Raw genomic sequence first — 27,520 nt, forward strand, 5'->3', positions numbered from 1 at the left:
AAAACAATAACTAGTGAGAAGATACAGATGCATAAAAACCATGTAATGGAAACATTGTTAAATTCCTCCTGTGAGCACAGCTGTCCCACAGCCACAGTGGTCTAGTGTTAACCTGTCCAGGCAGGTCGGTCCTGGCTTCTTTTTTAATGTCAGAGCCATTTATGCAGTGTTTTCAACCTTGGGGTTGGGACCCCATGTGGGGTCGCCTGGAATTCAAATGGGATCGCCTTAAATGTCTAGTAATTGATTAAAAATAAAAAAATAAAAAAATAAATAAACTAATTATTTTTCACAATCTTAAACAACTATATTCTTGATATATTCACTTTCTTGAATAAATCAAGATAAAATAAAATGCAGCATATACAAATATCTGAGCTTGCTCATCTTGAATGAGGGTCACCAGAAATTTGTGATGTCAAAAGGGGTCATGAGCCAAAAAAGGTTGGGAACCACTGCATTAATGCAAACAAACCCATTTCTCTTTTATTCCCTCACCCAATGAGAATCGATAAGAGAATCGATAAGGAATCGAATCGATAAGCAATATCGATAATGGAATCGGAATCGCTAAATTCTTATCAATACCCATCCCTAGTTAGAGAGTGAGGTGCTGCCTTATCGATAATGCCTTGTTGCGTGCCACTGCTGCACATAGATGAGCCGTGACAGTGGAGCAACTTAAACCTTTGTAAAGCTAAAGTATGGCTCATTCTATCCACCACTTTATTTTCCCATGATCCAAGTCGGTTTTAGTAGCATTCTAGCGAGCGGCTAACTGGTAGCGTTTGCGGCTAACTGGTAGCATTAGCCACCGGTGTAGGTACTAAATGTGGGGGCTCTGGGCTGCCAAAACCGTTTTGACTAAATCAGATGTTTGTTCAGTCTATAAAACGAATTATTGAACAAACATTACCATTTCTGTGTGAACGTTTTTAGTCATGGCTATCGTAGCCGTTAGCTTTGCTGCTGCTGACAGCTAACAGCAGCAGCTAAGCTAACAGCAGGACGTCAGCTGTTAAAACCCTCCCGTTGTGGGACACGACATGAAACTACTCCAGTTAGCTCAGTCATGTTGGAACTAGGATATCCGCTGGAGAAAATGTTTTTTTCATGGGCCGTTTATTGAGTTATTTAAGACACTGCTAACGGCTAACAGCTAACGGTTAGCCCAGCTAATCTAAAATGTTTGTTCAACAATTAGTTTTATAGACTTCATAAACATCAGAGTAGTCACAACGGTGATATAGTGATGTGAAAATGTGACATAAAGCTAAAACCTCGTCCGTATTGTTATTAAAATTAGGTGATGATTATAAATAAAGTCATCACGGCCAATGTCTATCAACCAGTCTATGCTGTCAACAATACAGTCACGGTGGAATGGAGCGTCATGGCGACACCCAGCCTCATTCTCCGGAAAGTGGTGGATAGGTGAGTGTCAGGTTTTTGTGTTGATCATGATGAAAGTTGGTTTCTTTGAAAGTTGCTACAGCCTCTTCTGAACCACAGTTTTGGGTCATGATAACACAAAGCCTGGAGTGGTCATAGCTTTTCACAGCCTTTTCCCCACTGAATTATTTATTTATTATGCAATATTATAGAATTTGATGGCCGTGTGATGCATCACATCTGCTCCTTTGTTGAAGGAGTTTCCTGAGCTGCAAACCAACACCATGTCCCCATCTAGTGGTCAGATTTCACTACTAGAAGACCTTGTCCCATAAAGAGAACAGAAAACATCAAGGCAACATAACAGATTTATTCCCAAGTAAATGACATATACATATAGCTACAAAGATAGATTGATTTTGATTAAAAAAGAAGAAGAAGATATCAGATTTTAGACTTTAAGAAGGTCACATGTCAAAACATCAGCACCACGTCCAGTTTTATCTTGAACTACACAACATTCAGGTCGGCATCTTACAGTAATGGATGACTGATGTTTGTTCATTTTGAGAACAGACTGATTGATTGATTGAAATGTTTATTTCGAATATGAAAATAAAGTAATAAAAAAAAGAGAATAAGACAAAACATTTAAACATGAAATATAGAATACATATTCGAAAAGGAGTGAGAAGAAGTAAAACTTATAAACTCCCACCCCCTCTCCTTATATATGACTAGCTAAGATCCTTGTCTAAACATATCTTATGTTACAAAATCATGAATATAATTTATTTATAATTTACTTTACGTTTACTTATAATTTACTTATACACACTAATTATACATACATACTAATTATACAAACATACATACACATGTCCACATACAAATACATACACAAACACGCGCGCACATACATGCAACAGAACAGACAAAACCTCATTACATCAGTGTCTTCCTTTCACTCTCGCACTACTTTCATTTCACAGTAGTGTTGAGGTCAAGACCACATACAGTATGATATAAAATCTATTCCAGTAAAACAAAGTTTGGATTGAATAGAAGAACAGAGCTCAGAAACCTGCTGAAGTCTCCTCCCACTTTTGACACTGGTACAACCAAGGCCCAATCCCATTTCCCCCCTTGGCCCTACCACTTACCCCTACCCCTCCGTTTTGCGCGTTCACGTGTAGGGGTAGGGGTGTCCCAATTCCGTAAGGACAGAGGGGTAGGGGGAAGTGGTAGGGCTACTTACCCCTCCAAACGGAGATTTTTCAGAGGCACACTCCAAACGGAGGGGTATGAAAAGTTTCCCAGAATGCATCTTGCGGCAGCCGGCAGCGGTGGCTGTAAAACGAAAATTGTTTTATTTCTTGCTGTAGCGCTGTTATTACGTCATTTTCTTAAGTTTTAATATTTTTTCTTGCGAGAAAGTAACTGTTTAGGTCCCAAATGTGCGGTTAGTTTACCCAAATGACGGCGGGTTAGAAGTTTGCTCCGACGATTTTTGGGAGAAGTGAAGCTCCAGGAGGAAGCGGCTCCTCACAGAGACAGCAGCCGGTCTGCAGAGCTGCTCCGCCGGCCAAACTACGTCCTCGTCCCGGTCCCGCCGGGAGAGAAGGCGGTCGTTAATTAACTTATCCGCAGGTTTTTAGAGGTTTACCACCAGCATGTTACATTCTTTTTAGCATTTAAATGTTGGTCTCATTGATGAAATCTAACACCTGTGGCAGTAGCATTAGTTTATTTGGATGAAAAGTGAAGCTTCATGTATCAGACAGAGGAGCAGGCAGCTGCCTCTGGGCTCTGTACGTACAGAAATCACCACATTTACATCAGTAAATAAATGTTTTACAATGAACCGATCAGTCTGCATTAAGTTTTATCTTATTTTATTAAGTTATATGGTACACGGCTATTTGATTTCTGGCAAAAGCTCGCCACATCAGCTGACGTAAAAGCCAGTGAGACTACGTGATGACGTATGTGACTGTTGAAGGGGTGTCCCAATTCGGAGGGGTTGACTTTCTACCCCTACCCCTTGTAGCTCCGTTTCAAGGGGCGAGGGGCAAGGGGGAGGGGTAGGGGTAAAAAAAGAGAAATGGGATTGGGCCCAGTTTCAGATGGTTACACAAGCATACATTTTTGTAGAACAATTTTGATTACTGTAAACCAAACTGAGCGAGTGACAGAGAGACATTTGCAGTTACAAAAAGTCACTGTGGTGCCCAGCCATGTCTCTTTATCTAGATGGATGGATGGATGGATGGATGGATAGATAGGTATATTTATGTGTTGATGAAAAGAAGTGATCACCGCTGACATGTCTTTACTTGCATACAAAAAGGAGTTCATTGCAAAAAGGGCAATGTGACAAAAATGAAGAATCATGGAGAGCCTCTGGTGCCAATGTGAGATCCATCTTTCTCCCTGTCTTAACCCAAACCCCCTCTCTATTATGTTGGCTTTATCCTCAACACTCCACCTTCACCAACAAAGAGGTACCACTGTCCAGATATTCCATAACCTCTAACCTTTAGACTAAGGAAAAACAAAGCATCACATTACCCCAAAAACCATAACCCCACAGAGAAAGGGAGAATAACAAGGAACACATTCATCATTCCACACAACAGGCCAAATACATGACACATCCCACAAGACAGATAATCATCACCTTCCTCTATTGCACTACTAAGCAACTAATCTAACATCCTTATATACTATGCTGCTCATAAATGTATATGTGCGCCTTTAAAATCTGTATTTATTTGTATTTATTCTGTAAGAATATAAACTATCACTTTTCACAAATGAAATTCCTAACGTTCTTCAAATTTGAATTGAACTGAACTGAGTTGAGGATAATATACCACAATGGAATTGCAAATCATATCCAACTATTAATATCTGCACTGTTTCTTCTCTCAGCAAGCACTTCAAGTTTCCTGTGGTTCCTCCTCATGTTCTCCACCAGGTGCGGTATACCTTCGCTGTACAGCAGCTCATTTCCACTCATCTGACGCAGTTTTGATATCATGTCCTCCAACAGCCTCATCACAGGCTCCAGCAGGACCTGGCGACGGGTCTGCAGCTCGACCACACTCCCCACCCGGCTCAGCAGCCCCAGCTGAGTGACCGTTCGTCTAATTTTATCCTGATTATCAGCAACAACCCTACGCTTCACAGACATGTCACGAAGTTTGGCTTCTGTCTCACGAATCTTATTGTCAGCTGCTGAGATGTCACGACGAGCTTCACTGATCAAGGAATTGTGGTGCAGTATTTGTTTAGAATAACGGTTCATGGCAGATGTCCAGTTATCTACTTCTCGACGAGCTACGTCCGCAGCTTCAGAGGCCCGGTCCATGTCAGATTGAGCACTAACAATCATCATCGGTCCTGAAATTCAAGTAGATTAATGATGAAACACATCAATGACAAATATTGTAACAGAAAACTATAGAGCCAAGTCCCCCTTTTCATTTCAGTGGGATACATACAGTGATCATTTTATTGTTATAAAATAACTAATAACATTGTGTATTTACTCACCAAGAATCCAACCCACAATTGGAATAAAGGAAATACCAATCCCTGTGTTTCGTTTTCTCTCTGCTTCATCCCTCTTTGCTGTCATTTGCCTCAGGGTGTCTTCTGCTGACTGCAGGTTTCTCCTGGCTGTCGCTAAAGCTTGGTTGTAATTGTTTAAAGTGGACTGGAGTGATGACAGCTGCGTATTCAAATTATTCAACTCTTCAGTCTTCTGGCTTTTCTGCCGTGCTAACTGACTATGGTCTGCAGTGAGATTCACAGTCGCCCTATCCACTTGTTCAAGCTTTGTATTGGCCAAGCGCTCTGACTCTTCCATCTGCTGCTTCATGTTCGTAATCTGTCGTCTGATATCATCAAAGGCCTGAGATTCAGCAAGGACCATGTCTGCATTGATACTGAGGAGGATCCCCGAGACAGTGATGAAGGAAGAGAGTCCACTCTTCAGTGGTACAATCAGACTATTGGACAGACTCAACTCCACGTGCTGCCCTCCAGGCCTGTGATGCAGACAGGAAAGGGTTAAAGCTTAGTTACACAATAGAAAGAGCTGAGGAGAGTCCACTGCTACATTTTATTGTAATGGTAAACAGATTCATTTGCCAGATTCACTTAAAATTCCAGGTCTAATTAACAGAAATGAGAAATAATCATGTTTAAATGAATTGTGTGTAACAAAACTCTCTGTGACATACAGCAGGCAATGGCATGGTTTAATTTAGTACAGTAGAGTCTAATATACGTACCCATAATAAGCAACACTATCCATGATCTCAAAGTTACAGCTGGATGCTTGGTCTCTGCAAAATGAAAACAAATACTTGGATCATCTTATACAGGAGGAAAGTCAATGGAACAACAGACTCAAGGGGATTTCCAAAGCCTGGTTACAAAGAGCATGTTACAGGTCAAATACACAATTTGAATATTTTCAATTGTAATGACAAAAATCAGTGAGAATAATTAGTGCTTGACATGCTGAGACCGCCGTGGTCCCTCTGTGTAATTTGATATTCAGCTCCTGTGCCCATATCTTATTTTTCTTGGGGCCTCCCTTCTATAGCCTATAACTCTGACACGTCACACCGGTTTTAGAGTCGCTGCATTGGCTCCCCGTCTGCTTCAGGATCGATTTTACTGTAAGCTTCTTTTACTGTTTCTTAAATGTCTTAACGGCCTTGCGCTCTCTTAAAGCAGATAACAGCGGCACGGCCGTTTCGGCTAATGCTGTGTTCAAGGCAGGCTTTTGAAACCGTAAGTTACAGCTTCAAGTCACAACTACGACTTGGTAGCGTTCCAGGTAACCCGTAGCTCGTGTTTTTACCGTCCTGTTGTCTGTGAAAGTTCCCTATAACGGCCACTCGTAACTTCCGACCCGTGAACTCGTACCAGATCGAACTGGTATGACTTCACAGGAAGGAAAAACACAAAGTACGAGTTTCCTTGAACGCACCATGAGTTAGCAGCCCCCGCCCTTGTCAGGCATCAATTGGTCCTCGTGCTACGTCACCACATTCACGCGCATCCCTTGGCTGCACACACAGCCCTTCATGCCGTTCTCTCCCCTCATTGGATAACACTTGTATCCCACAAGGAAAATTTTCTCCTCGGGTTACAGCAGAGCAGAGTGACGGAGAGACTCGTGTTTAGGCTGAAATACTTCATGTAAGTGATTGCTGACGGAAAATAGGACTATTTAGGACTTATATTAACAAAAACATTCCACTGATATCTGCTTTAAGCCAGAGACACACCGAGCCGACCGTCGGGCGTCGGGCCTCGTCGGACGGCGTCGGCAGCTCGTCTGTTTGGTGTGTTCCTCTCCGTCGGGGAGCGTCGGGTCTTGTCGGGTCTCGTCGGGGCCGATTGAACATGCTCAGTCGGGATTCGTCGGCCGTCGAGAGAGTAGACTCGTCGGGTACTCTGATTGGCTGTGTGCTAGCTATGGCGATTCTGATTGGCCGTGCCCTAAGCGAATCAGCGCGGTGTGTGGGAGGGACGGAAGTGACCACAGTAAACAAACGGTGTCCTAGCCTGTCCTACAGTAAACATGGTATACAAAATAAAAAGAGGAGTAAAGCAATATATTAAGCGGCAATATATATATATATTTAAACATCAAAGATGTTCAATCAAACCCACATAGTTTGAAACAACGTCCAAAACACACACAGCTCACAACTAAGCATATAAAGCCCGTTAGCTTAATGCTAACGTATAATGTAAAACACCATAGACGGGCTAACAGAAATTAGCATCGGCTATCGCCAGTTCGCGGCAACCGAGCCACAGCAGGAAGCTGCTAAAAACTGTTTTAATTTCGGCTTAGCGCTGTTTACACGTGGCTGGTTAAATTGTTTTGGGGAGATTAATGCTGGTCTCATTGATGAAATTTAACAACTGTGGCAGTGGCATTAGTTTGTTTGAATGAAAAGTGAGCAGAGCTGCCTCTGGGCTACGGACTGAAATAACCACATTTACGTAAATAAATAAATGTTTTACAATGAACCGATCAGTCTAATACATTTTATTTTGTTAAGTCAACATGGTTACTGTACATGGCAACTACCACTTTATGACTTAGAATGTGTCTGTATTTCTATGGGGGAGTCCTCGCCACTCAGTCTCTCTGGTCGCCAGTCGGGGCGGTCACAGTGTGTTTCACTTTGTCCTTTCTCCCGACGAGAGGCAACAGACTCGTCGGCCAAAGCCGTCAGCGTCGGGACGCGTCGTGGCGGTGTGTCAGGGGCTTTACTTATCTGACCTGCTTTTACCATATCAACCCTCGCGGACTCTGAGGTCCTCCAGCACCGGCCTTTTATCCATACCAAAACCCAGAACTAAAACCCACGGTGAGGCGGCATTTAGTCTGCCGGAGAGCCTCAGGACTGCAGAGACTGTTGATATTTTTAAAGGAAGGTCAAAGACACACCTTTTTAATCAGGCTTTTAATCCTGCCTGGGGGCTGCCCAACCCTCATACACGTTTACCCGAGGAGGACAAAAATGTCCATGGAAAAAACGCCATAAAAACAGTATACCTTTAAATACCGTTAAATATTCTAATCTAATACAATACCAAACAATAACACATCGACATTATACACAAAACCGGAGCTTTGAGGGTTTTTTTTTTTTTGTTAGTTTTTTTTGGGTGACACATAATCAATCAATCAATCAATCAATCAATCAATCAATCAATCAATCAATCAATCAATCAATCAATCAATCAATCAATCAATCAATCAATTTGTTTATTTCGGGCATGTCAATTTAAATCATCATCACCACACTTCATCTTAGTTCAAATAATACAATACACATGGCCGAAAGGGAAAGCGGGAGAAGCAAAAGCTGATCTATTCCCGCCCCCATTACACACAGAATAAAAAATATTTATCATAATCTTTTCTTTCAGATTTTTTCCCCCTTATTTATTTTTATTTTTATTATTATTTTTTTTTAATGCCAGATTGAAAGGGAAATTTAGTTAAGCTGAATACACTGTTTGGAAAAGGAATGGAAAACGGGATAGATAGTGTAAGCCAAGTAGGCTGTGAATCTGTCAACAAGCGGCTAGAAAGTTCATGTGTAAACATGCATGATGACTACACTGATTTCGTGCTCACAACATGATTACAGATATCTGAGATATGTCTGCACACTCACCTCTTCAGGGAGCCTCTGCTGTCCCGTCACTGCTCATATAAACAAGCTTAGAGTCGTGAAAAGGACGGGTTGGGAGTTGGGTCAAGGAGGCTGGGCTGTGATCACGTGGTTTCTGGGAAAATTGTAAAAGTTAAAGACTTTGACTTTCGATTTTACCTATCTCTCTCTCTTAGAGATAAGATAAGATGCTTTTATTGTCATTGTATATCATGCAACGAAATTTCCATTTGAGGCATTCCCAGATACCCATAGCAGCATTTAAAATAATGTTAATAATAATAATAGGCAAGGCAAGGCATCTTTATTTATATAGCGCATTTCATACCAAGGCAACTCAATGTGCTTTACATAAAGACAAAACATTAAAAAAAAGAAGCATAAGACAGAATAAAAACAAACAAAACACTGAAAACATAGTTAAAAGCAAGAGCAAATAAAAGTAAAATAAAATAAAATAGATAAAGTTTTAAGTTCTCAGCTATAAGCACATGAAAAGAGAAATGTTTTTAACCTGGATTTAAAAGTGTTGACAGTTGGGGCTGATCTCAGGTCTGCTGGTAGTTTGTTCCAGTTGTTGCAGCATCACAGCTAAATGCTGCTTCACTATGTCTGGTCTGAACTCTGAGCTCCACTATCTGACCTGAGTCAGTAGATCTCAGAGCTCTACTGGGTTTAGACTCTACTAACATGTCATTCATGTATTCTGGACCTAAACCATTCAGTGATTTGTAAACCAGTAGCAGAACTTTAAAATCTATTCTGTAGCTGACTGGGAGCCAGTGTAAGGTCTTAAGAACCGGGGTGATGTGATCTGATCTCTTTGTTCTGGTTAAAACTGGAGCTGCAGCGTTCTGAATGAGCTGCAGCTGTTTGACCAGTCAGAAGACCGTTACAGTAGTCAAGTCTACTGGAGATAAAAGCATGAACCAGCTTCTCCTGATCAGTTTGGGACATAAAACCCTTCATTCTGGATATGTTCTTAAGTTGATAAAAGGCTGATTTGGTGACTGATTTGATATGGCTGTTGAAGGTCAGATCTGAGTCTATCAGCACGCCAAGGTTTCGGACTTGGTCTTTAGTTTCAGTGACTCAAGGTGTTTACTGACAGCAACCCTCTTCTCTTTCTTTCCAAAAACAATGACCTCAGTTTTTTCTTGATTTAACTGAAGGAAATAATAATAATTAATAATTATTATTAAATAATAATAATTCATCCTAAAAGCCTAAGCAATAAATAATAACAACAATAAAAACAAGAAGACATATATAATATAAAGTGCAGTGTGTCAGTGTGTTGCCAGCAGGGCTTTCACTGCCCTGGGGAAGAAGCTGTTTCTCAGGCCATCAGTTGGTGCCCTCATGATCCTGAGTCTGCCAGAGGGGAGGGGGTCAAAGAGACATTGTCCTGGGTGTGTCATATCAGACCTAGATCTGTTCCAGGGGTGGGAGGGGGGGGGGCGCCGATGACCTTTTGAGCTGTTCTGGTGATACGCTGCAGATCTCTCCTTTCCTCCATGGTGCAGCTGGAGAACCACACTGTGCACCCATAGCTTACAGTTTTTCTCGATTGCTAAGACACATTTCTCTAAAGTTTCTCTCATTTCCTCTTAACTGTGAACATAAACCCCAGTTTTCAAGCTACATTCACAAAACCTCAGACTCTTCTTGCAAAACCAAACTTTCACCTCAAAACAGTTCAATCTGCGCCCAAAACTGAACTATGTTGTCAAATCACAATTAAAACCACTACTGAGCCGTCACTAAACACTACATCTCAGCTCAGCACATGAAGGTGTAGAAATAAATGTTTATTGTCACTGTAGCTAAATGCATGTTGCAAAACAAAAAACCTGTAGCACTTCTCTCCTTCCCTTTCTTTCACCCTCCTCCTTCCCTCCCCACATCCATTTCACATCCATCCATTTCATCCCTTTTCCTTCCTTCTTATTTTTTCTTCCCAGTTCATCCCTCCCTCCCTCCCTCATCCTCTCTTCCTTCACCCTGTCGTCTCTCATCTTCTCCTCTTGCAAAACAAAAAACCTGTGCATTTAGCACTTGTACATAGTAGGCCTACTGTAAAAAAAAAAAAAAAAAACAAGTACAAAAAACAGAAATCTTGTGCATTTACACGTAGCACTTGTACAGTACAAAAACAAACAGAAATCTTGTGCATTTAGCACTTGTATGCAGTAAGCCTACGTAAAAATAAAGTACAAAAATATAGAAATGAGAAGTGCACAACTCAGCCACAGCATCATTTCTCTGTACTGGATCAGGCCACAGGACTTCATCCTGAACTGGCTACAGTATATGTTCCCTCACATCATTGGACACAAGTGTGATCAATTTTGAGTTGTTGTGTTCAACCAGTGAAACTTGTGCTTTAGTTGTGTTTGACTTTTGCCACCTGTGCTCAGCATTTTGCAACACAGGTGCATCACAATGAAAATGTGTTGGTAAGTTGTGTCTAAACAGGTGAAAAGTGCTGATGGTTTTGCCAAAAGAGACTGATTCAATCAGTGGGTTCAGGCAACTGAGAATTTGGTTCAGACAACAGGGTTTAGTGTTTTAGCAACTGAGAAAAACTGTAAATAAAAGTGAAGTGACTGATTGATGAAGTATTTACAGAATCAACCATATAACCTACATTGATGCAGAACAGCACATCCAAAAGTACAAATAGTCAGAAGCATTGTTGTATAATGATAGAACAATTATAAAATAGAGTTTGAAAAAAAAAGTTAAAGATGGATAAAAAGGGATGAAGAATAAAATAAAATACATGGAGAAAATAAAACATTAAATAAAACAATCACAAAAAGGCTTCAGGGAAAAACATTTCATAGTTACTGTTGCATAGTTGTTTCATATCAGTATCAGTTAAGGACATTAAACACAGTACAGTGTGTAGTTTTATCAGCTTCCTTGTTTAGTAGACAAACTGTTCAAACTCTGACTTAAACAACAAGAAATTATTTGTTTTTTTTAACTTGAAAATTAAAAATTTTGTGTGGTATTGATTGGTTGATAGGATCATAATGCATCATTGTCCTTTTTTTTTTTTGTCTTTTTCACTTTTCTTTTCTTTTTTTTTCAATAGATTGTATTGATTTTTATCAAACAAAACATCGACAACAACATACAAGTGCTCTCTGTATCACAGATATCAATACGGAAAGAAAAACAAGCCAAATGTAAACTTAGCTCATGACTGTCCTTATCCCAAAAGTAAACAAGACATCAGAAAGGAAAAGAAAAAGAGAAGAAGATAATTTAAAAAATAATGAATAAATAAACAATAATAGTAAAAAAAAAAAAAAGGGATTGATATAAAAAAAAAACGTAAATAAACGAAATAGGCTGCAGCCCCTGAATTGGGACACAGCTACAGACCAATAAAATTACATGTATTTTCGCTTTTCTAGTTTTGTCCTTCCTGACTCGCTGTTGGTTGGTCGGTGACGCATGCGCAGTAGCAGCTGCGGCGCTGCCACATTCTGGCTGTTAGCTGCTGGAGCTAAGAGCTAAGAGACCAGAGACCCCCCCTCCCCTCCTCCCCCCGGCCCAGACCCGGACCGGGAGCAGTAGAGTCGGTACCAGTCCAGACCCGGTTCGAACCCGCTCCTAGACCAGGACCAGGGTCTCGGTCCGAGTCAGTTAGCTGGCTGTTAGCACCCGGAGCTAGGTTAGCTTTAGCTTTAGCTTTAGCTGCAGGATCAAAACAAACCGAAGCTAACTGAAGCTAACTGAAGCTAGCGGCGGCTAACGGGACAACATGGCGACGGAGGAGAAGAAGCTGGAGGCGGAGAGCAACAAGCAGCAGACCTCCTCCTCCTCCTCCGGCAGCAAGGTGAGCAGGGGGTTAAAGGGACAGTTCAACATTTACTCAGATCCTCCTCTCACCATAACCCCTGTAGTCAGAGCAGTAGGTTCATCACCGTTAAAGGGACATTGTGTAAGAATTCCTCCCATCTAGCGTTGTGATTGTAGATCACAAGCAACTCAATGGTATTTTTCATGCTGCATTCAGGTGAAATTGGGCAGACGGCAGACGGACGACAGCCACTGCAGGTAACGGCATAAACAAGCCTCTATGTAAACAAGTGGTCCGTCAGCACGAGGCAAAACAATACACGTGACAACATGTTGTCATGACGATGTGGTATTGTTTTACCGTCTTTCTCTGGACTTCTGTGTTAGTGTCACTTCGGCTGCTTGGAACCAGAGCTGAGGCGTTAGAAAATAAGTACCAGGTTCTAGTGGAAAAGCAAAAAAAAACTGAGTAGAGCCGCGCCGCGCTAGTGGAAAAGTGAGGGTTGAAGGGGGTCCCCAACCTTTTCCACTTCTTTCTAGAAAATCTTTGAACGTATATGGAGTAAAAAAAATAACGTTCTCTATGCTGCGTTCAAAACAACTCGGAAGTCGTAAAAAAAACGAGCTCCGAGTTGTAAAAAGTGAATTGAACGGCGTCGAACTCTGAAATTACAGGTCGGAAACTCGGATATCATATCAGAGCTCCGACTTTTCGACTTGACGTCACGACAACATCAAAGAATTTAGACATTTTAAGTTCTTTGTTGAGGTTTGAATGCATATTTTTGTGTATTATTGCAGTAGCCTATATGAAATACGTTTATATTAAGCTGTGATTGTTGTATGGTGTGAAATTGTGAAATAAGGTTTAACTGTTATCAAGGCTGTAACATTATAGGCTATGTGCACTCATCTGCAGCGTCTCTTCTCCTCCAAAATAAACATAATTTACTGCTGCATCTATTCTTCCTATTCAGCGATGAGCCACAATACGACAAATTCCTTCAGGTATCCAGGTTTTTTCTCCCGAGTTCCTGCAGCGTGAACGCAATGATGTCGGAAGTCGGAGATTTCCGAGTTGGGAATTCCGACCTCCAAGTTGTTTTGAACGCAGCATGAGTCTCAGAACAAATATTTGTGTATTTCTGGTGTTTGATTCAAAATGTTGTCCAATGGGGGTCAGTGGTCTAAATATTGGGCCAGTTTCGGGTCATTGATGTAAAACAGTTTGAGAACCACTGAGTTACGCTATTATCTCATAGCGTGGTGAATGTGCAGCTCACAACTTGTCCACCAGAGCGTTGTGGAGTTGTTGGATTGTGTATTTGATGAGTTTGATGAGGGACAGGTTGACCTGGACCGTTCACCTCAACTGTGTTCACTGAGCAGCTCACGTCTCTGCTCCGCCCATCTCAAAACAACATGCACCGATAATTAAAGGTGATGAACCTACTGCTGTGACTATAGGGGTTATGGTGACTAAATGTTGGACTGTCCCTTTAAAGACTATAGGGGTTATGGTGACTAAATGTTGGACTGTCCCTTTAACCCAGTCTAATCCAGCCAAACCAAACTACACGGTGAAGTTCACGCTGGCCGGACACACCAAGGCCGTCTCCTCCGTCAAGTTCAGTCCCAGCGGAGAGTGGCTCGCCAGCTCCTGTAAACACACACACACACACACACACACACACACACACTGTGGTGCTCTGATGGCGCGGTAACCATGGTAACGTCTGTTGCAGCTGCCGACAAGCTGATAAAGATCTGGGGAGCGTTCGACGGGAAGTTTGAGAAATCCATCGTCGGACACAAACTGGTGAGAAGAACTTTTACCACTTTTTCCTAGAATGTTTTTGAGAAATTTTTACCAGTTTCTTCTCAATTTTTCTGTTCTACTTTTTACTAAAAGAAATGTTACCCATTTTTGTATTGTTTCTCTGAGAAACTTTACCAGATTTTTCTAAAAATGTTTAAACTTTTTTTGTTTATTTTTTTTGTGAGAATTTTCACCACTTTTTTCTAGAAATGTTTCAACTTTTTTGGAGAAATTGTACCACTTTTTTTCCAGAAATTTCTCTATAGTCTTTCTAAAATGTAGCTAGGCCTAATTTAAACGTACATTGATTGTTTGTGTATTTCTGGTGTTTTGTCCAATGGGGGTCCGTGGTCTAATTTGTGTCAGTTTTGGGTCCTTGATATAAAAAAGTTTGATACAAGTATGAACTGTGTGTGTGTGTGTGTGTGTGTGTCTCTGTGTGTGTGTGTGTGTGTCTGTGTGTGTGTGTGTGTGTGTGTGTGTGTGTGTGTGTGTGTGTGTGTGTGTGTGTGTAGGGCATCTCTGACGTGTCCTGGTCCTCAGACTCCAACCTGCTGGTCTCGGCCTCCGACGACAAAACACTCAAGATCTGGGACAACAACTCTGTAAGACACACACACACTAGGGATGCACATTTTGAATTTTTTTTTCTGACCGATAACCGACGCTCGTTAACCGATTATTGACCGTTAACCGATAAGATTAAGATGCTTGCGGCGCATGGCAAAAAAAAAAAAAAATTGATAGCTCCATTTTTTTTTTTTTTTGCCGTTAAATACACACGTGTGCCGCGACAGCTGATCAGTGCGTTCTGTCTCAGCTGATCGCGCTCTGGAGGTCAGATCGTCCAATGTAGAACTGTTTTTATACAAAGTGCAGCCAAACAGGCTGAAGGAGCAGCAGAACTCCTCTGACAGCTCCACATCTATGTCCGTGTAGCTACATTTATTGTCTGACCTTCCTTCACTGGGGCTGCTATAGCCTGCTGTCAGTCCTCCTGTGTAACTTTTTGCTGTGAAATATGACTGAAGGCAGTGAACTCTGCATGTCTCGACACGCCCCCATGAGTTGACGACATAAGGACCTAATAATAATAAAAAAATAACCGATAGTATTAATCGGTCAAAGTTCTTGTTATCGGTTAACGGTTAAACGGTTAATCATGTGCATCCCTAACACACACACACACACACACACACAGGCCGAATTCCGATTCCCCCCTTAGCCCTAGCCCTTGGCCCTAACCCTTCGTTTTGCGCGTTCACGTGAAGTGGTAGGGGTGTCCCAATTCTGGTCCAGACCAGGGTTAGGGGGAAGGGGTCTGGCTATCTCGCCCTCGAAACGGAGATTTTTCAGGGGCACACTACGGACCGAGGGCTATGGCAAGTTTCCCAGAATGCATCTTGCGGCAACCGGCAGCTGATTTATTTCTCACTGTAGCGCTGTTATTACGTCACTTTGTTAAGTTTTAATATTTTTTCATGTGATAAAGTAGCTGTTTAGATCCCCAATGTGCGGCCGGTTTATCCACATGAGGCTGTTTAGACGTTTGCTCCCATGTTTTTGGGAGAAGTGAAGCTCCACCTGTGGAGCAGATCAACGGCTCGTCACAGAGACACCACCCGTCCAGAGAGCTGCTCGGCCGGCCAACCTCCCGACCTCGTCCCGGTAGAAAAGACGACCGCTAATTAACTTACCCGCAGGGTTTTAAAGGTTTACCGCCGCATAGTTACATTCTTTTTAGTAGATAAATGCTGGTCTCATTGATGAAATGTAACAATTGTCGCATTAATTTGTTTGAATTAAAAGTGAAGCTTCATGTGTTTTGGACACAGGAGCAGCGCTGCCTGGGGGATCTGTAGCCTACGGACAGAAATCACCACATTTACATCAATAAATAAATGTTTTACAATGAACCGATCATTCTTCATTAAATTTTATTTTATTAAGTTAACGTGGTTCTGAATAGAGGATTTGTGGCAAAAGCTCGTCACGTCTGCTTATGTGAAAGCCAGCAGAGACGACTGATGACGCATGTGATTGTTGAAGTGGTGTCCCAGTTCGTAGGGGTTGACTTTCAACCCTACTCCTTGTAGCTCCGTTTCAAGGGCAAGGGTAAGGGCTAGGGGGAGGGCTAGGGGTAGGGGTAGGGATGAAAAATAGAATCGGAATTGGGCCACAGACAGAGACAGTAGGTGCGTTTCCATCAGCTGTTTAGATGCATCGAGATGTGTCGCATCGGAAAATGATGATGGAAACGCCGTGATTCGCATTAAAATCCCCTGATTCACACAAACTGAAATACGCTGCTATGGCCGGGTTTGGTTGATTGGAATGGGATGGAAACAGCTGTATGCGAATTAAGTGTGACGTAGCCACTTTCACCCCATCTGCTCCCGTGTTTGCAGTTCATTCACAAGACAACATCAGGGTTTCTGCACCGCCACGGCAAAATAAAAGCCCCCACACACCTTCATAATGATGTTACTGCACTTCTTCATAGTTCCTCCTCAGTAAAAACCAAAGTCTGTAGATGGAAACACACAGGATTAGAATTTATTTTAATGCGCATTTCCCAGTAATTCAGATCACTTTGGATGGAAACATGGCTAGTGTTTCCATGGCAACAGAGTGTAACCTCCGCTCCTGTCTCTGTCTCTTTAGGGGAAGTGTCTGAAGACTCTGAAGGGACACAGCAACTACGTCTTCTGTTGTAACTTCAACCCTCAGTCCAACCTGGTGGTGTCTGGATCCGTGAGTTAACTCTATATATCTACCCCTATATAGACCGAATCTCCTTGTTGTTTACATTCTACTTCCTGGTAGAAAACCAGCTGTGATGTGAATGAGATCAATAGTAACGAACGAGAGTTTAGCTATATATCATATTTTTCACGCCCTATCACCGTTTAGACAAATCTGAAATGATTGAAGAAACATTACTATTTCTGTGTGTGTGTTTTGTGTTGCTATGTGTTGGATTTATTCAGTTTGGGGGAATCACAGTGTCTAGAAAGCATCAGTGGCTCAGCTGACAGGGACAGCTAACGGTAGCTAAGCTAACGGTAGCTAAGCTAACGGTAGCTAAGCTAACGGTAGCTAAGCTAACAGCAGGACGTCAGCTGTTAAAACCCTCCCGTTGTGGGACACGACATGAAACTACTCCAGTTAGCTCAGTCATGTTGGAACTCAGATATCCGCTGGAGAAAATATTTTTTCATGGAGCGTTTATTGAGTCACTGAGTTATTAAAGTTAAACAGGTAGCTAACCGTTAGCCCGGCTAATCTATGATAACCATGACTAATTACAAAAATGTGCACACAGAAATAGTAATGTTTGTCCAATCATTGGTTTTATAAACTTTACAAACATCAGATTAGTCTAAACGGTGATATAGTGACATGAAAAATTAGATAAATATAGAGAAACTCTCGTCCGTCACTATTGTTCTCATGCTGGTTTTCTACCAGGAAGTAGTTGTAAACAACAAGGAGATTCGTCCTATACCTGTCTCTCTGTGTAGTGGGAAAGTGTCAGTACAGTCAGGTCAGGTCACAGCTTTATTGGCATGAACAGAAATGTGTTGTTGCCAAAGCATTTTACAAAATATTTACATACATACATATTACAATACAATTCATATTTTGTACAGTACAATTAAGCAATATATCACTCCAGGCCGTGGTCTATGCTCATTCTACCACTCTAAGAGGCGTTGTTCCCCCTTAGAGTGGTAGAATGAGCATAGACCACGGACTGGAGTGATATATTGCTTTTATAAAACGGTTACCAATAATGACAATATGAAAGAGGGATACGCAATCAATTTCATGTAGTTTTCTTCAAGCAGAATAAAAAGCTGTTCCCAGCTGTCCAGACGTTAGCTCCTAGTAGCTCTGTGTCACTGCTCAGTCCCCTCTACCATTGTTAACCCTCTGGAGGTCAAAGTTCACCTTCAACATGTCAATTACACTACTTTACTACATTTTTTAACATCGTAAAAACATCAGCTGTCTTTGATACATGACAACAACTTCCATTCATACCAGTCATACGTGCCTGAGGCGGAGTGATAGCCTACGCTGTGATAAGGCTTTAGAATAGTAGCCACGGTTAACAACCAATCAGATCGCAGGATTTCACCTTTATGTTTTATAATACAGTGTTATCCAACGCTCCTCTGTCTGTCTCTCCTCTAGTTCGACGAGAGCGTTCGTATCTGGGACGTGAAGACAGGGAAGTGTCTGAAGACGCTGCCGGCTCATTCTGACCCCGTGTCTGCTGTAAGCCCCGCCCCCTCTGACCTCTGACCCCTCACAGCTCATTAACATAACGGGAAGGAAGTGACCTCTGACCTCTGACCTGTGTGTGTGTGTGTGTGTGTGTGTGTGTGTGTGTGTGTGTGTGTGTGTGTGTGTGTGATCCACAGGTTCACTTCAACAGAGACGGTTCACTCATCGTCTCCAGCAGCTACGACGGACTGTGGTACACACACACACACACACACACACACACACACACTGAATGTCAAACATGAAACACACTGCAGAACGTAACACTGTGTGTGTGTGTGTGTGTGTGTGTGTGTGTGTGTGTGTGTGTGTGTGTGTGTGTAGTCGTATCTGGGACACGGCGTCAGGACAGTGTCTGAAGACTCTGATTGGTGAGTTCAACATCACACAACATCTGTAACAGCTGTAGAGAGACGACTGATGGTGATGATGATGGTGGTGATGATGATGATGATGATGATGATGATGGTGATGATGAAGATGATGGTGATGATGAAGATGCGTGTCTCTCCTCAGACGACGACAACCCTCCCGTGTCCTTCGTGAAGTTCTCTCCTAATGGGAAATACATCCTGGCTGCCACTCTGGACAAGTGAGTGTTTCACTGTCGTAGCCACATGATGCTAATGTTGCTATGGTGACAGGGTATTGTTTACAACAAGTTATTGTGTAATAGTCAACGTTATTATTCATATTTGGCTGTAACATCCTGATTTCTCTTGATGTTGCTTTGCAAACTGAAACTCGTTATGTTAAATTCCCTCCAAAACGTCACCTCTGGTTGTGAAAACCATGCTACGCTAACTCTCTGTGTTAGCCACATGCTACGCTAACTCTCTGTGTTAGCCACATGCTACGCTAACTCTCTGTGTTAGCCACATGCTACGCTAACTCTCTGTGTTAGCCTAATGCTACGCTAGCTCTCTGTGTTAGCCACATGTTAACTGCCTGTGTTACTGCACGCTAACTCTCTGTGTTAGCCACATGCTACGCTAACTCTCTGTGTTAGCCTAATGCTACGCTAACTCTCTGTGTTAGCCACATGCTACGCTAACTCTCTGTGTTAGCCACATGCTAACTCTCTGCTGTCTCTGTGTCTCTGAGTTTCAAACATTAACTCTGATCTCTGGTTCACAGCACGTTGAAGCTCTGGGACTACAGCAAAGGAAAGGTACAGACCTGTCTGTCTGTCTGTCTGTCTAACCACCTGTCTGTCTGTCCACCTGTCTCCCTGTCTGTCTGTCTGTCTGACCGTCTGTCTGTCTGTCTAACCACCTGTCTCTCTGTCTGTCCTCCTCAGTGTCTGAAGACCTACACTGGTCATAAGAATGAGAAGTACTGCATCTTCGCCAACTTCTCTGTCACAGGAGGCAAGGTGAGATAAAGAAGGCTAACTGAAGCTAACTGAAGTTAAAGCAGAAGTAAGCGATCCGGTGGTTTTGGCTAATGCTGCGTTCTAGGCAGGCTTTTGAAACCGTAAATTACAGCTTCAAGTCACAACTTACGACTTTGTAGCGTTCCAGGCAACCCACTCGTGTTTCTCCGACCTGTTTTACCTGTGAAAGTCACTATAACGGCCACTCGTAACTTCTGACCCGTGAACTCGTACCAGATCCAACTGGTACCACTTCACAGGTCGGAAAAACACCAGTTACGGGTTGCCTTGAACGCATCATAACAGTCCTCGTCCCTACGTCACCACATTCAGGCGCATCCCTTGGCTGCACCAGACTGGCTCTGGCTGCCCTGCATGCCGTTCTCTCTCCTCATTGGATAAAAATTGTAGGATACGAGAAAAGTTTTCTCCTGGGCTCAGAGCAGAGCAGAGTGACTGACAGACCCGTGTTTCAGACCAAACACTCTATGTAAGTGTCCAAAAGGAAGGGTGCTCTTGCGCTTCAGCCGGTAAATCGGTGCTCTCAGACAGGACCAGTAGGTAGGAAGGTGCAATTGGGTCACTTCACGAGGACTAAACCCAAAAGAAACAACTGGAGCACTCGATATAATGCAGATATTTAATACAGGTGCACAACACCTAACGTTTCGACGCAATGCGTTATCGAGTGCTCCAGTTGTTTCTTTTGGGTTTAGTCCTCGTGAAGTGACTCTTTGTAAGTGATTGCTGTCGGAAGATATAACTATTTAAGACTTATATTAACACAAAAATATCGCTTACTTCTGCTAACTGACGCTAACTGAAGCTAACTAAAGCTAACTGAAGCTAACTAACTAAGCAAACTAAGAACTAAACATAACTAGATGTTATTAAAGAGTCAGAATACACTGGACCAATTTAAGTGTGTGTGTGTGTGTGTGTGTCTCTCAGTGGATCGTGTCTGGCTCTGAGGACAGCATGGTTTACATCTGGAACCTTCAGACCAAAGAGATTGTTCAGAAACTACAAGGACACACAGGTATGACCTTTGACCTCTGAGCCGGACTTAGTTAGTCCAGATGTTAGTCCAGATGTTAGTCCAGCTATAGTCCAGATGTTAGTCCACCTGTTAGTACAGCTATAGTCCAGATGTTAGTCCAGATGTTAGTCCAGATGTTAGTCCAGTTGTTAGTCCAGCTATAGTCAAGATGTTAGTCCAGTTGTTAGTCCAGATGTTAGTCCAGCTATAGTCCAGTTGTTAGTCTAGCTATAGTCCAGATGTTAGTCCAGCTATAGTCAAGATGTTAGTCCAGATGTTAGTCCAGCTATAGTCAAGATGTTAGTCCAGTTGTTAGTCCAGTTGTTAGTCCAGCTATAGTCCAGTTGTTAGTCTAGCTATAGTCCAGATGTTAGTCCAGTTGTTAGTCCAGCTATAGTCCAGTTGTTAGTTCAGATTTTAGTCCAGTTGTTAGTCCAGATGTTAGTCCAGCTATAGTCCAGTTGTTAGTTCAGATTTTAGTCCAGTTGTTAGTCCAGATGTTAGTCTAGCTATAGTCCAGATGTTAGTCTAGTTGTTAGTCCAGCTATAGTCCAGTTGTTAGTCCAGCTATAGTCCAGTTGTTAGTCCAGCTATAGTCCAGATGTTAGTCCATCTATTAGTCCAGCTATTGTCCAGTTGTTAGTCCAGATGTTAGCCCATCTATTAGTCCAGCTATTGTCCAGTTGTTAGTCCAGATGTTAGTCCAGCTATAGTCAAAATGTTAGTCCAGATGTTAGTCCAGCTATAGTCCAGTTGTTAGTCCAGATGTTAGTCCAGCTATAGTCCAGTTGTTAGTCCAGATGTTAGTCCAGCTATATAGTCAAGATGTTAGTCCAGTTGTTAGTCCAGGTATAGTCAAGATGTTAGTCCAGATGTTAGTCCAGCTATAGTCCAGTTGTTAGTCCAGATGTTAGTCCAGCTATAGTCCATTTGTTAGTCCAGATGTTAGTCCAGTTGTTAGTCCAGCTATAGTCAAGATGTTAGTCCAGTTGTTAGTCCAGATGTTAGTCCAGCTATAGTCCAGTTGTTAGTCTAGCTATAGTCCAGATGTTAGTCCACCTGTTAGTCCAGCTATAGTCAAGATGTTAGTCCAGTTGTTAGTCCAGATGTTAGTCCAGCTATAGTCCAGTTGTTAGTCTAGCTATAGTCCAGATGTTAGTCCACCTGTTAGTACAGCTATAGTCCAGATGTTAGTCCAGATGTTAGTCCAGCTATAGTCAAGATGTTAGTCAAGTTGTTAGTCCAGTTGTTAGTCCAGCTATAGTCCAGTTGTTAGTCTAGCTATAGTCCAGATGTTAGTCCACCTGTTAGTACAGCTATAGTCCAGATGTTAGTCCAGCTATAGTCAAGATGTTAGTCCAGTTGTTAGTCCAGCTATAGTCCAGTTGTTAGTTCAGATTTTAGTCCAGTTGTTAGTCCAGATGTTAGTCCAGCTATAGTCCAGTTGTTAGTTCAGATTTTAGTCCAGTTGTTAGTCTAGCTATAGTCCAGATGTTAGTCTAGTTGTTAGTCCAGCTATAGTCCAGATGTTAGTCCATCTATTAGTCCAGCTATAGTCCTGTTGTTAGTCCAGTTGTTAGTCCAGTTGTTAGTCTAGCTATAGTCCAGTTGTTAGTCTAGCTATAGTCCAGTTGTTAGTCCAGATGTTAGTCCAGCTATAGTCCAGATGTTAGTCCATCTATTAGTCCAGCTATAGTCCTGTTGTTAGTCCAGTTGTTAGTCCAGTTGTTAGTCCAGATGTTAGTCCAGCTATAGTCCTGTTGTTAGTCCAGCTATAGTCCAGTTGTTAGTCCAGATGTTAGTCCAGCTATAGTCCAGTTGTTAGTCCAGATGTTAGTCCAGCTATAGTCCAGTTGTTAGTCCAGATGTTAGTCCAGCTATATAGTCAAGATGTTAGTCCAGTTGTTAGTCCAGGTATAGTCAAGATGTTAGTCCAGATGTTAGTCCAGCTATAGTCCAGTTGTTAGTCCAGATGTTAGTCCAGCTATAGTCCATTTGTTAGTCCAGATGTTAGTCCAGTTGTTAGTCCAGCTATAGTCAAGATGTTAGTCCAGTTGTTAGTCCAGATGTTAGTCCAGCTATAGTCCAGTTGTTAGTCTAGCTATAGTCCAGATGTTAGTCCACCTGTTAGTCCAGCTATAGTCAAGATGTTAGTCCAGTTGTTAGTCCAGATGTTAGTCCAGCTATAGTCCAGTTGTTAGTCTAGCTATAGTCCAGATGTTAGTCCACCTGTTAGTACAGCTATAGTCCAGATGTTAGTCCAGATGTTAGTCCAGCTATAGTCAAGATGTTAGTCAAGTTGTTAGTCCAGTTGTTAGTCCAGCTATAGTCCAGTTGTTAGTCTAGCTATAGTCCAGATGTTAGTCCACCTGTTAGTACAGCTATAGTCCAGATGTTAGTCCAGCTATAGTCAAGATGTTAGTCCAGTTGTTAGTCCAGCTATAGTCCAGTTGTTAGTTCAGATTTTAGTCCAGTTGTTAGTCCAGATGTTAGTCCAGCTATAGTCCAGTTGTTAGTTCAGATTTTAGTCCAGTTGTTAGTCCAGTTGTTAGTCTAGCTATAGTCCAGATGTTAGTCCACCTGTTAGTCTAGCTATAGTCCAGATGTTAGTCTAGTTGTTAGTCCAGCTATAGTCCAGTTGTTAGTCCAGTTGTTAGTCCATCTATTAGTCCAGCTATAGTCCTGTTGTTAGTCCAGTTGTTAGTCCAGTTGTTAGTCCAGATGTTAGTCCAGCTATAGTCCTGTTGTTAGTCCAGCTATAGTCCAGTTGTTAGTCCAGATGTTAGTCCAGCTATAGTCCAGTTGTTAGTCCAGATGTTAGTCCATCTATTAGTCCAGCTATAGTCCTGTTGTTAGTCCAGATGTTAGTCCAGATGTGCAGCAGTCCAGCTGTGTCCTGTCTGACCCTGTGTCTCTCCGTAGACGTGGTGATCTCCACCGCCTGTCATCCAACAGAGAACATCATCGCCTCGGCCGCTCTGGAGAACGACAAGACCATCAAACTGTGGAGGAGCGACTGTTAGACTGATCCAGATCCTCTGATCCAGATCTACTGATCCAGATCCACCGGTCCTGGTCTAGATCTACTGATCCAGATCCACTGATCCAGATCTACTGATCCAGATCCACTGATCCAGATCCACTGATCCAGATCCTCTGATCCAGATCCACTGATCCAGATCTACTGATCCAGATCCACTGATCCAGATCCACTGATCCAGATCTACTGATCCAGATCCACTGATCCAGATCCACTGATCCAGATCCTCTGATCCAGATCCACTGATCCAGATCCACTGATCCAGATCTACTGGTCCAGATCCACATACAGTCCAGTCCTGAAACCACTGAACCAGATCCAGATCCACTGCCCAGCTCAGAGATTCACCCTCCAGATGTTTGAGTGATTCTTTGAATGGAATTGATGAAGATGATAAAACTGTGATGAAGATCTAAAGTCATCATCATCATCATCATCATCATCATCATCATGTGGAGAAACTCGGCTTCACCTTCTACGTCCTTAGGTCGAGGGGGCGGAGCTTCACTGCAGCTCACCTGGAGAGAGGAGGGGGCTTTTATTTCCTTTTCACTGTTTGAGTTTTTAACAAGCGCCACTTCCTCCCTCCTCCCTTTCACATTAAAAGCCTTTCAGTCGTTCAGGGGTCAGCCTCGTTTCTCTGAGAGACTTTTATTGTTTTGAATTTGTGATTGTGAAGCCGTCGATGATTTAAAGATAACTGTCCAATCACAGCCAAAGAGGAAACTAATAAGGTGGATTAATCGAAGCAGTGTTGAAAATATAAGATCCACTGGTCCAGGTGTGTGAAGGTGGAGCCTGATGACATCACTGTGACATCATCAGACAGAAGTGGAAATGAGTGGACTGGCTCTTTAAAGCATCCTAATGATGTGACCTCACCGTTAACCTGAAATACACCAGATAATTCAGATACGTTATTGAGAAAATGGATCAGACTTCATCATGACGTCAGATGCCGGTTGCTAGGAAACCACTAGGACACGCCCACTCCCCTCTGATCAATCAGTCGTTGCAGTACCTGTGTGTGTGTGTGTTGCATTCACAGACTTTCAATCAGAAACAGCAGCGTCTTCATCATCACCGCTCAATCAGCCGATCGATCAATCAAATGATCAATATTGTTTGGAAGGATTTTTTTCTTCAGTTATTTGTAAATAAAGATTTTTGACTATGAGCTGTTTGTGTGTGTGTGACTTCATTGGGTTGTTATAATTAGCAGCAGCTCATTCATCTGATGTGTTGATATGAAACGTCTGAGAAATGAGTCTCAACTCGTTTATTAGCGGTTAATTGTAAGCTCGGTGCTGTGAAAAGTCACCGCGGTAACGCAGTGAGGAGGAATGGAGCGTTACACTGATGCTGCATTCACCTGCAGTCGGGCAGACGGCCGTCGCTAACAAACCAGGGGCCTCATTTATCATTGTGGATACACCTTTTTTTACACCCTTTTTCCCCCGTTTTGTGCGTACGCACTTTTCTCCGCCAAATTTAGGATTTATCAAACCAAAACCTGACGGGAAAAAGTGCGGACATTTACACCCATTTTGACCCTGGCGTACCGTGATTTACGCCTTTTCTGAGGAACAGGAGGAATTGGCGACACCGTTGCTGAGTCAGAGAACTGCAGTGTGAGAGGGAGAGAGGAGCGGAGTACATTTAGAAGAGCACAGTAGGATTTTTTGAAGTAATTGTGGTAGTAGTGGTGTTGAGATTTGGGAGGTTTTGGTTTTTATTGTAGCTTATTAAAATGCAAGATCATTTTTCTGACTGATTTATTGCCCGATATCGCCGTGTATGTGCTTTCGGAGAAGTTCCGCTTCTTTCCCCCGCTCTCCGCCCGTTGTCTCCGTTGTCACTTTGTTGCTGCTCCACAGAGCCACATGGCTAATTAATATGCACGTGCTGACCATATATAGTTGTATATAGGCGTTCTGGGGGCGGAGTAAGAGGTGTGTTCACGTGTGCACCATTCTTGGGTCCGGTGTGATTTATTGCGGAGAGTTGTGCGTACGCACAGTTTGATTGATCTGAAAAAGGTTTAAATATTTTGAATGTACGCAATTTTCGTCTTTTCGCCGTACGCAAAACTTTAGTAGCAGTTTTACACCCTCTTTGATAAATGAGGCCCCTGGTGTCATTTTAGTCACAGAAGTCCAGAGAAAGCCGGTAAAACAATACCACATCGCCATGACAACATGTTGTCACGTGTAGGCTATTGTTTTGCCTCGTGCTGACGGACCACTTGTTTACATAGAGACTTGTTTATGCCGTTACGAGCAGCGGCTGTCGTCCGTCTGCCGTCTGCCCAATTTAACCTGAATGCAGCATGAAAAATACCATTGAGTTGCTTGCGATATACAACCACAACGCTAGATGGGAGGAATTCCTACACAATGTACCTTTAACACTATTGATCACCCGCTCCATGTAGATATGAATGATATGAACGGCTAATTCAGAGCTGAAAGGAACACTTCACTTTGTTGATGGGGGGGATTACTGATTAATGAAAAACAGTCTTTTGAACCAAATAATCGATTTTCATGAATAGATAACAGGAGAAGTTACAGAATGTCCCTTTAATGAACACGTAATAAACCAAGAGTCATTGACGAGTTCAGGCCGGAGCCAGTGAACGCATCGCCATGTGACCTGTGCAGGTTGCTGAGTGAGTGGGCGGAGCTAGAGAGAGAAACAGGAAACAGTTTTATTTCATCAGTTCAACAACACATCAGCGATCAGATCAATACCTGAGTATCAGTCAATATCAACAATCAATAGGTTATAATCACATCTGTCAATCAAACACCTTCCCTCAATACACTCTTACTAATAACTCACTGTGTCTTCCTGAGCCCCGTTCACACCAGAACCAGAGTCTGATCTGGTTTTGGTCTAAATTAGATTTAAAGGGATAGTTCACCCAAAATTCAAATGTCCCTCATTATCTCCTACTCCCCCTCATGTGGACTAAGGGCTGGGAGAAGTTTCAGAGTCCTCCGTGGCTTCTCTGAGTTACAGGGGGTCTCGGCGTAGCAGAGCATGTCCATATGACGGTTGCAAATGGATACCAACTGTCTTCGTAACAAAAAGACACACCAAAAAACATCCAAATACCTCCATGCTGCTCGTCTGTAATGTCCGTCTTGTATTGAAGCCCCAACATGAGAAATTGTTCCGAAAAAAATTAAATAAGTCTATATTTCAAGCTTGTTTTGTAGCGGAAGCTCCCAGTGACTCAGTTCACTGCTCTTCCTGTGTCGGCGGAACAATTTCTCATGTCGGGGCTTCAATACAAGAGGGACATTACAGACGAGCACTATGGAGGTATTTGGATGTTTTTTGGTGTGTCTTTTTGGACGAAGAAAAGTGAGCTCCGTTCTCAACCGTCACATGGACATGCAGTGCTGCACGGAGCCCCGCTGTAACTCAGAGAAGCCATGGGTTTGGGAATTTTGGGTGTTAAGTTCCTGATTTTAGTCGAATGAAGAAAATGGAAAAAAAAAAAGAAAAAAGATTTGAT

General features: G+C 42.5%; 2 protein-coding genes across 2 annotated transcripts; one reads left to right on the forward strand and one right to left on the reverse strand.

Moving 5' to 3' along the window:
- Window positions 1–4,116: 4,116 nt before the first annotated feature.
- LOC146980504 (uncharacterized) lies at window positions 4,117–5,716 on the reverse strand. The gene is made up of 3 exons (XM_085787975.1): window positions 5,694–5,716; window positions 4,951–5,447; window positions 4,117–4,797 (listed from the first exon to the last, which is right to left on the reverse strand). The coding sequence occupies exons 1-3, from the start codon at window positions 5,714–5,716 to the stop codon at window positions 4,286–4,288; spliced, it is 1,032 nt and encodes a 343-aa protein (XP_085644101.1). The 3' UTR covers window positions 4,117–4,285.
- Window positions 5,717–12,170: 6,454 nt separating this feature from the next.
- Window positions 12,171–24,040, forward strand: LOC146980505 (WD repeat-containing protein 5-like). The gene is made up of 13 exons (XM_085785707.1): window positions 12,171–12,465; window positions 13,982–14,090; window positions 14,174–14,247; window positions 14,763–14,852; window positions 16,912–17,001; window positions 18,448–18,531; window positions 18,678–18,733; window positions 18,865–18,911; window positions 19,057–19,132; window positions 19,678–19,711; window positions 19,841–19,915; window positions 20,867–20,954; window positions 23,877–24,040. The coding sequence occupies exons 1-13, from the start codon at window positions 12,391–12,393 to the stop codon at window positions 23,975–23,977; spliced, it is 999 nt and encodes a 332-aa protein (XP_085641833.1). The 5' UTR covers window positions 12,171–12,390; the 3' UTR covers window positions 23,978–24,040.
- The last annotated feature ends 3,480 nt before the right edge of the window (window positions 24,041–27,520 follow it).

The sequence above is a fragment of the Trachurus japonicus genome, chromosome 9, assembly GCF_045865225.1.
Source record: "Trachurus japonicus isolate A0001 chromosome 9, Traja_1.0".
NCBI classification, from domain to species: Eukaryota; Metazoa; Chordata; class Actinopteri; order Carangiformes; family Carangidae; genus Trachurus; species Trachurus japonicus.

Coding starts and splice junctions, on each gene's coding strand:
- LOC146980504 (XM_085787975.1), bottom strand. CDS start 5,716: ATGGATAGTGTTGCTTATTATGG. Junction 5,448..5,693: donor GATAGTGTTGCTTATTATGG/GTACGTATATTA, acceptor TCTGCATCACAG/GCCTGGAGGGCAGCACGTGG. Junction 4,798..4,950: donor AATTGTGGGTTGGATTCTTG/GTGAGTAAATAC, acceptor CTTGAATTTCAG/GACCGATGATGATTGTTAGT.
- LOC146980505 (XM_085785707.1), top strand. CDS start 12,391: ATGGCGACGGAGGAGAAGAAGCTGGAGGCGGAGAGCAACAAGCAGCAG. Junction 18,912..19,056: donor GTGTCTGAAGACTCTGATTG/GTGAGTTCAACA, acceptor GTCTCTCCTCAG/ACGACGACAACCCTCCCGTG. Junction 20,955..23,876: donor GAAACTACAAGGACACACAG/GTATGACCTTTG, acceptor GTCTCTCCGTAG/ACGTGGTGATCTCCACCGCC.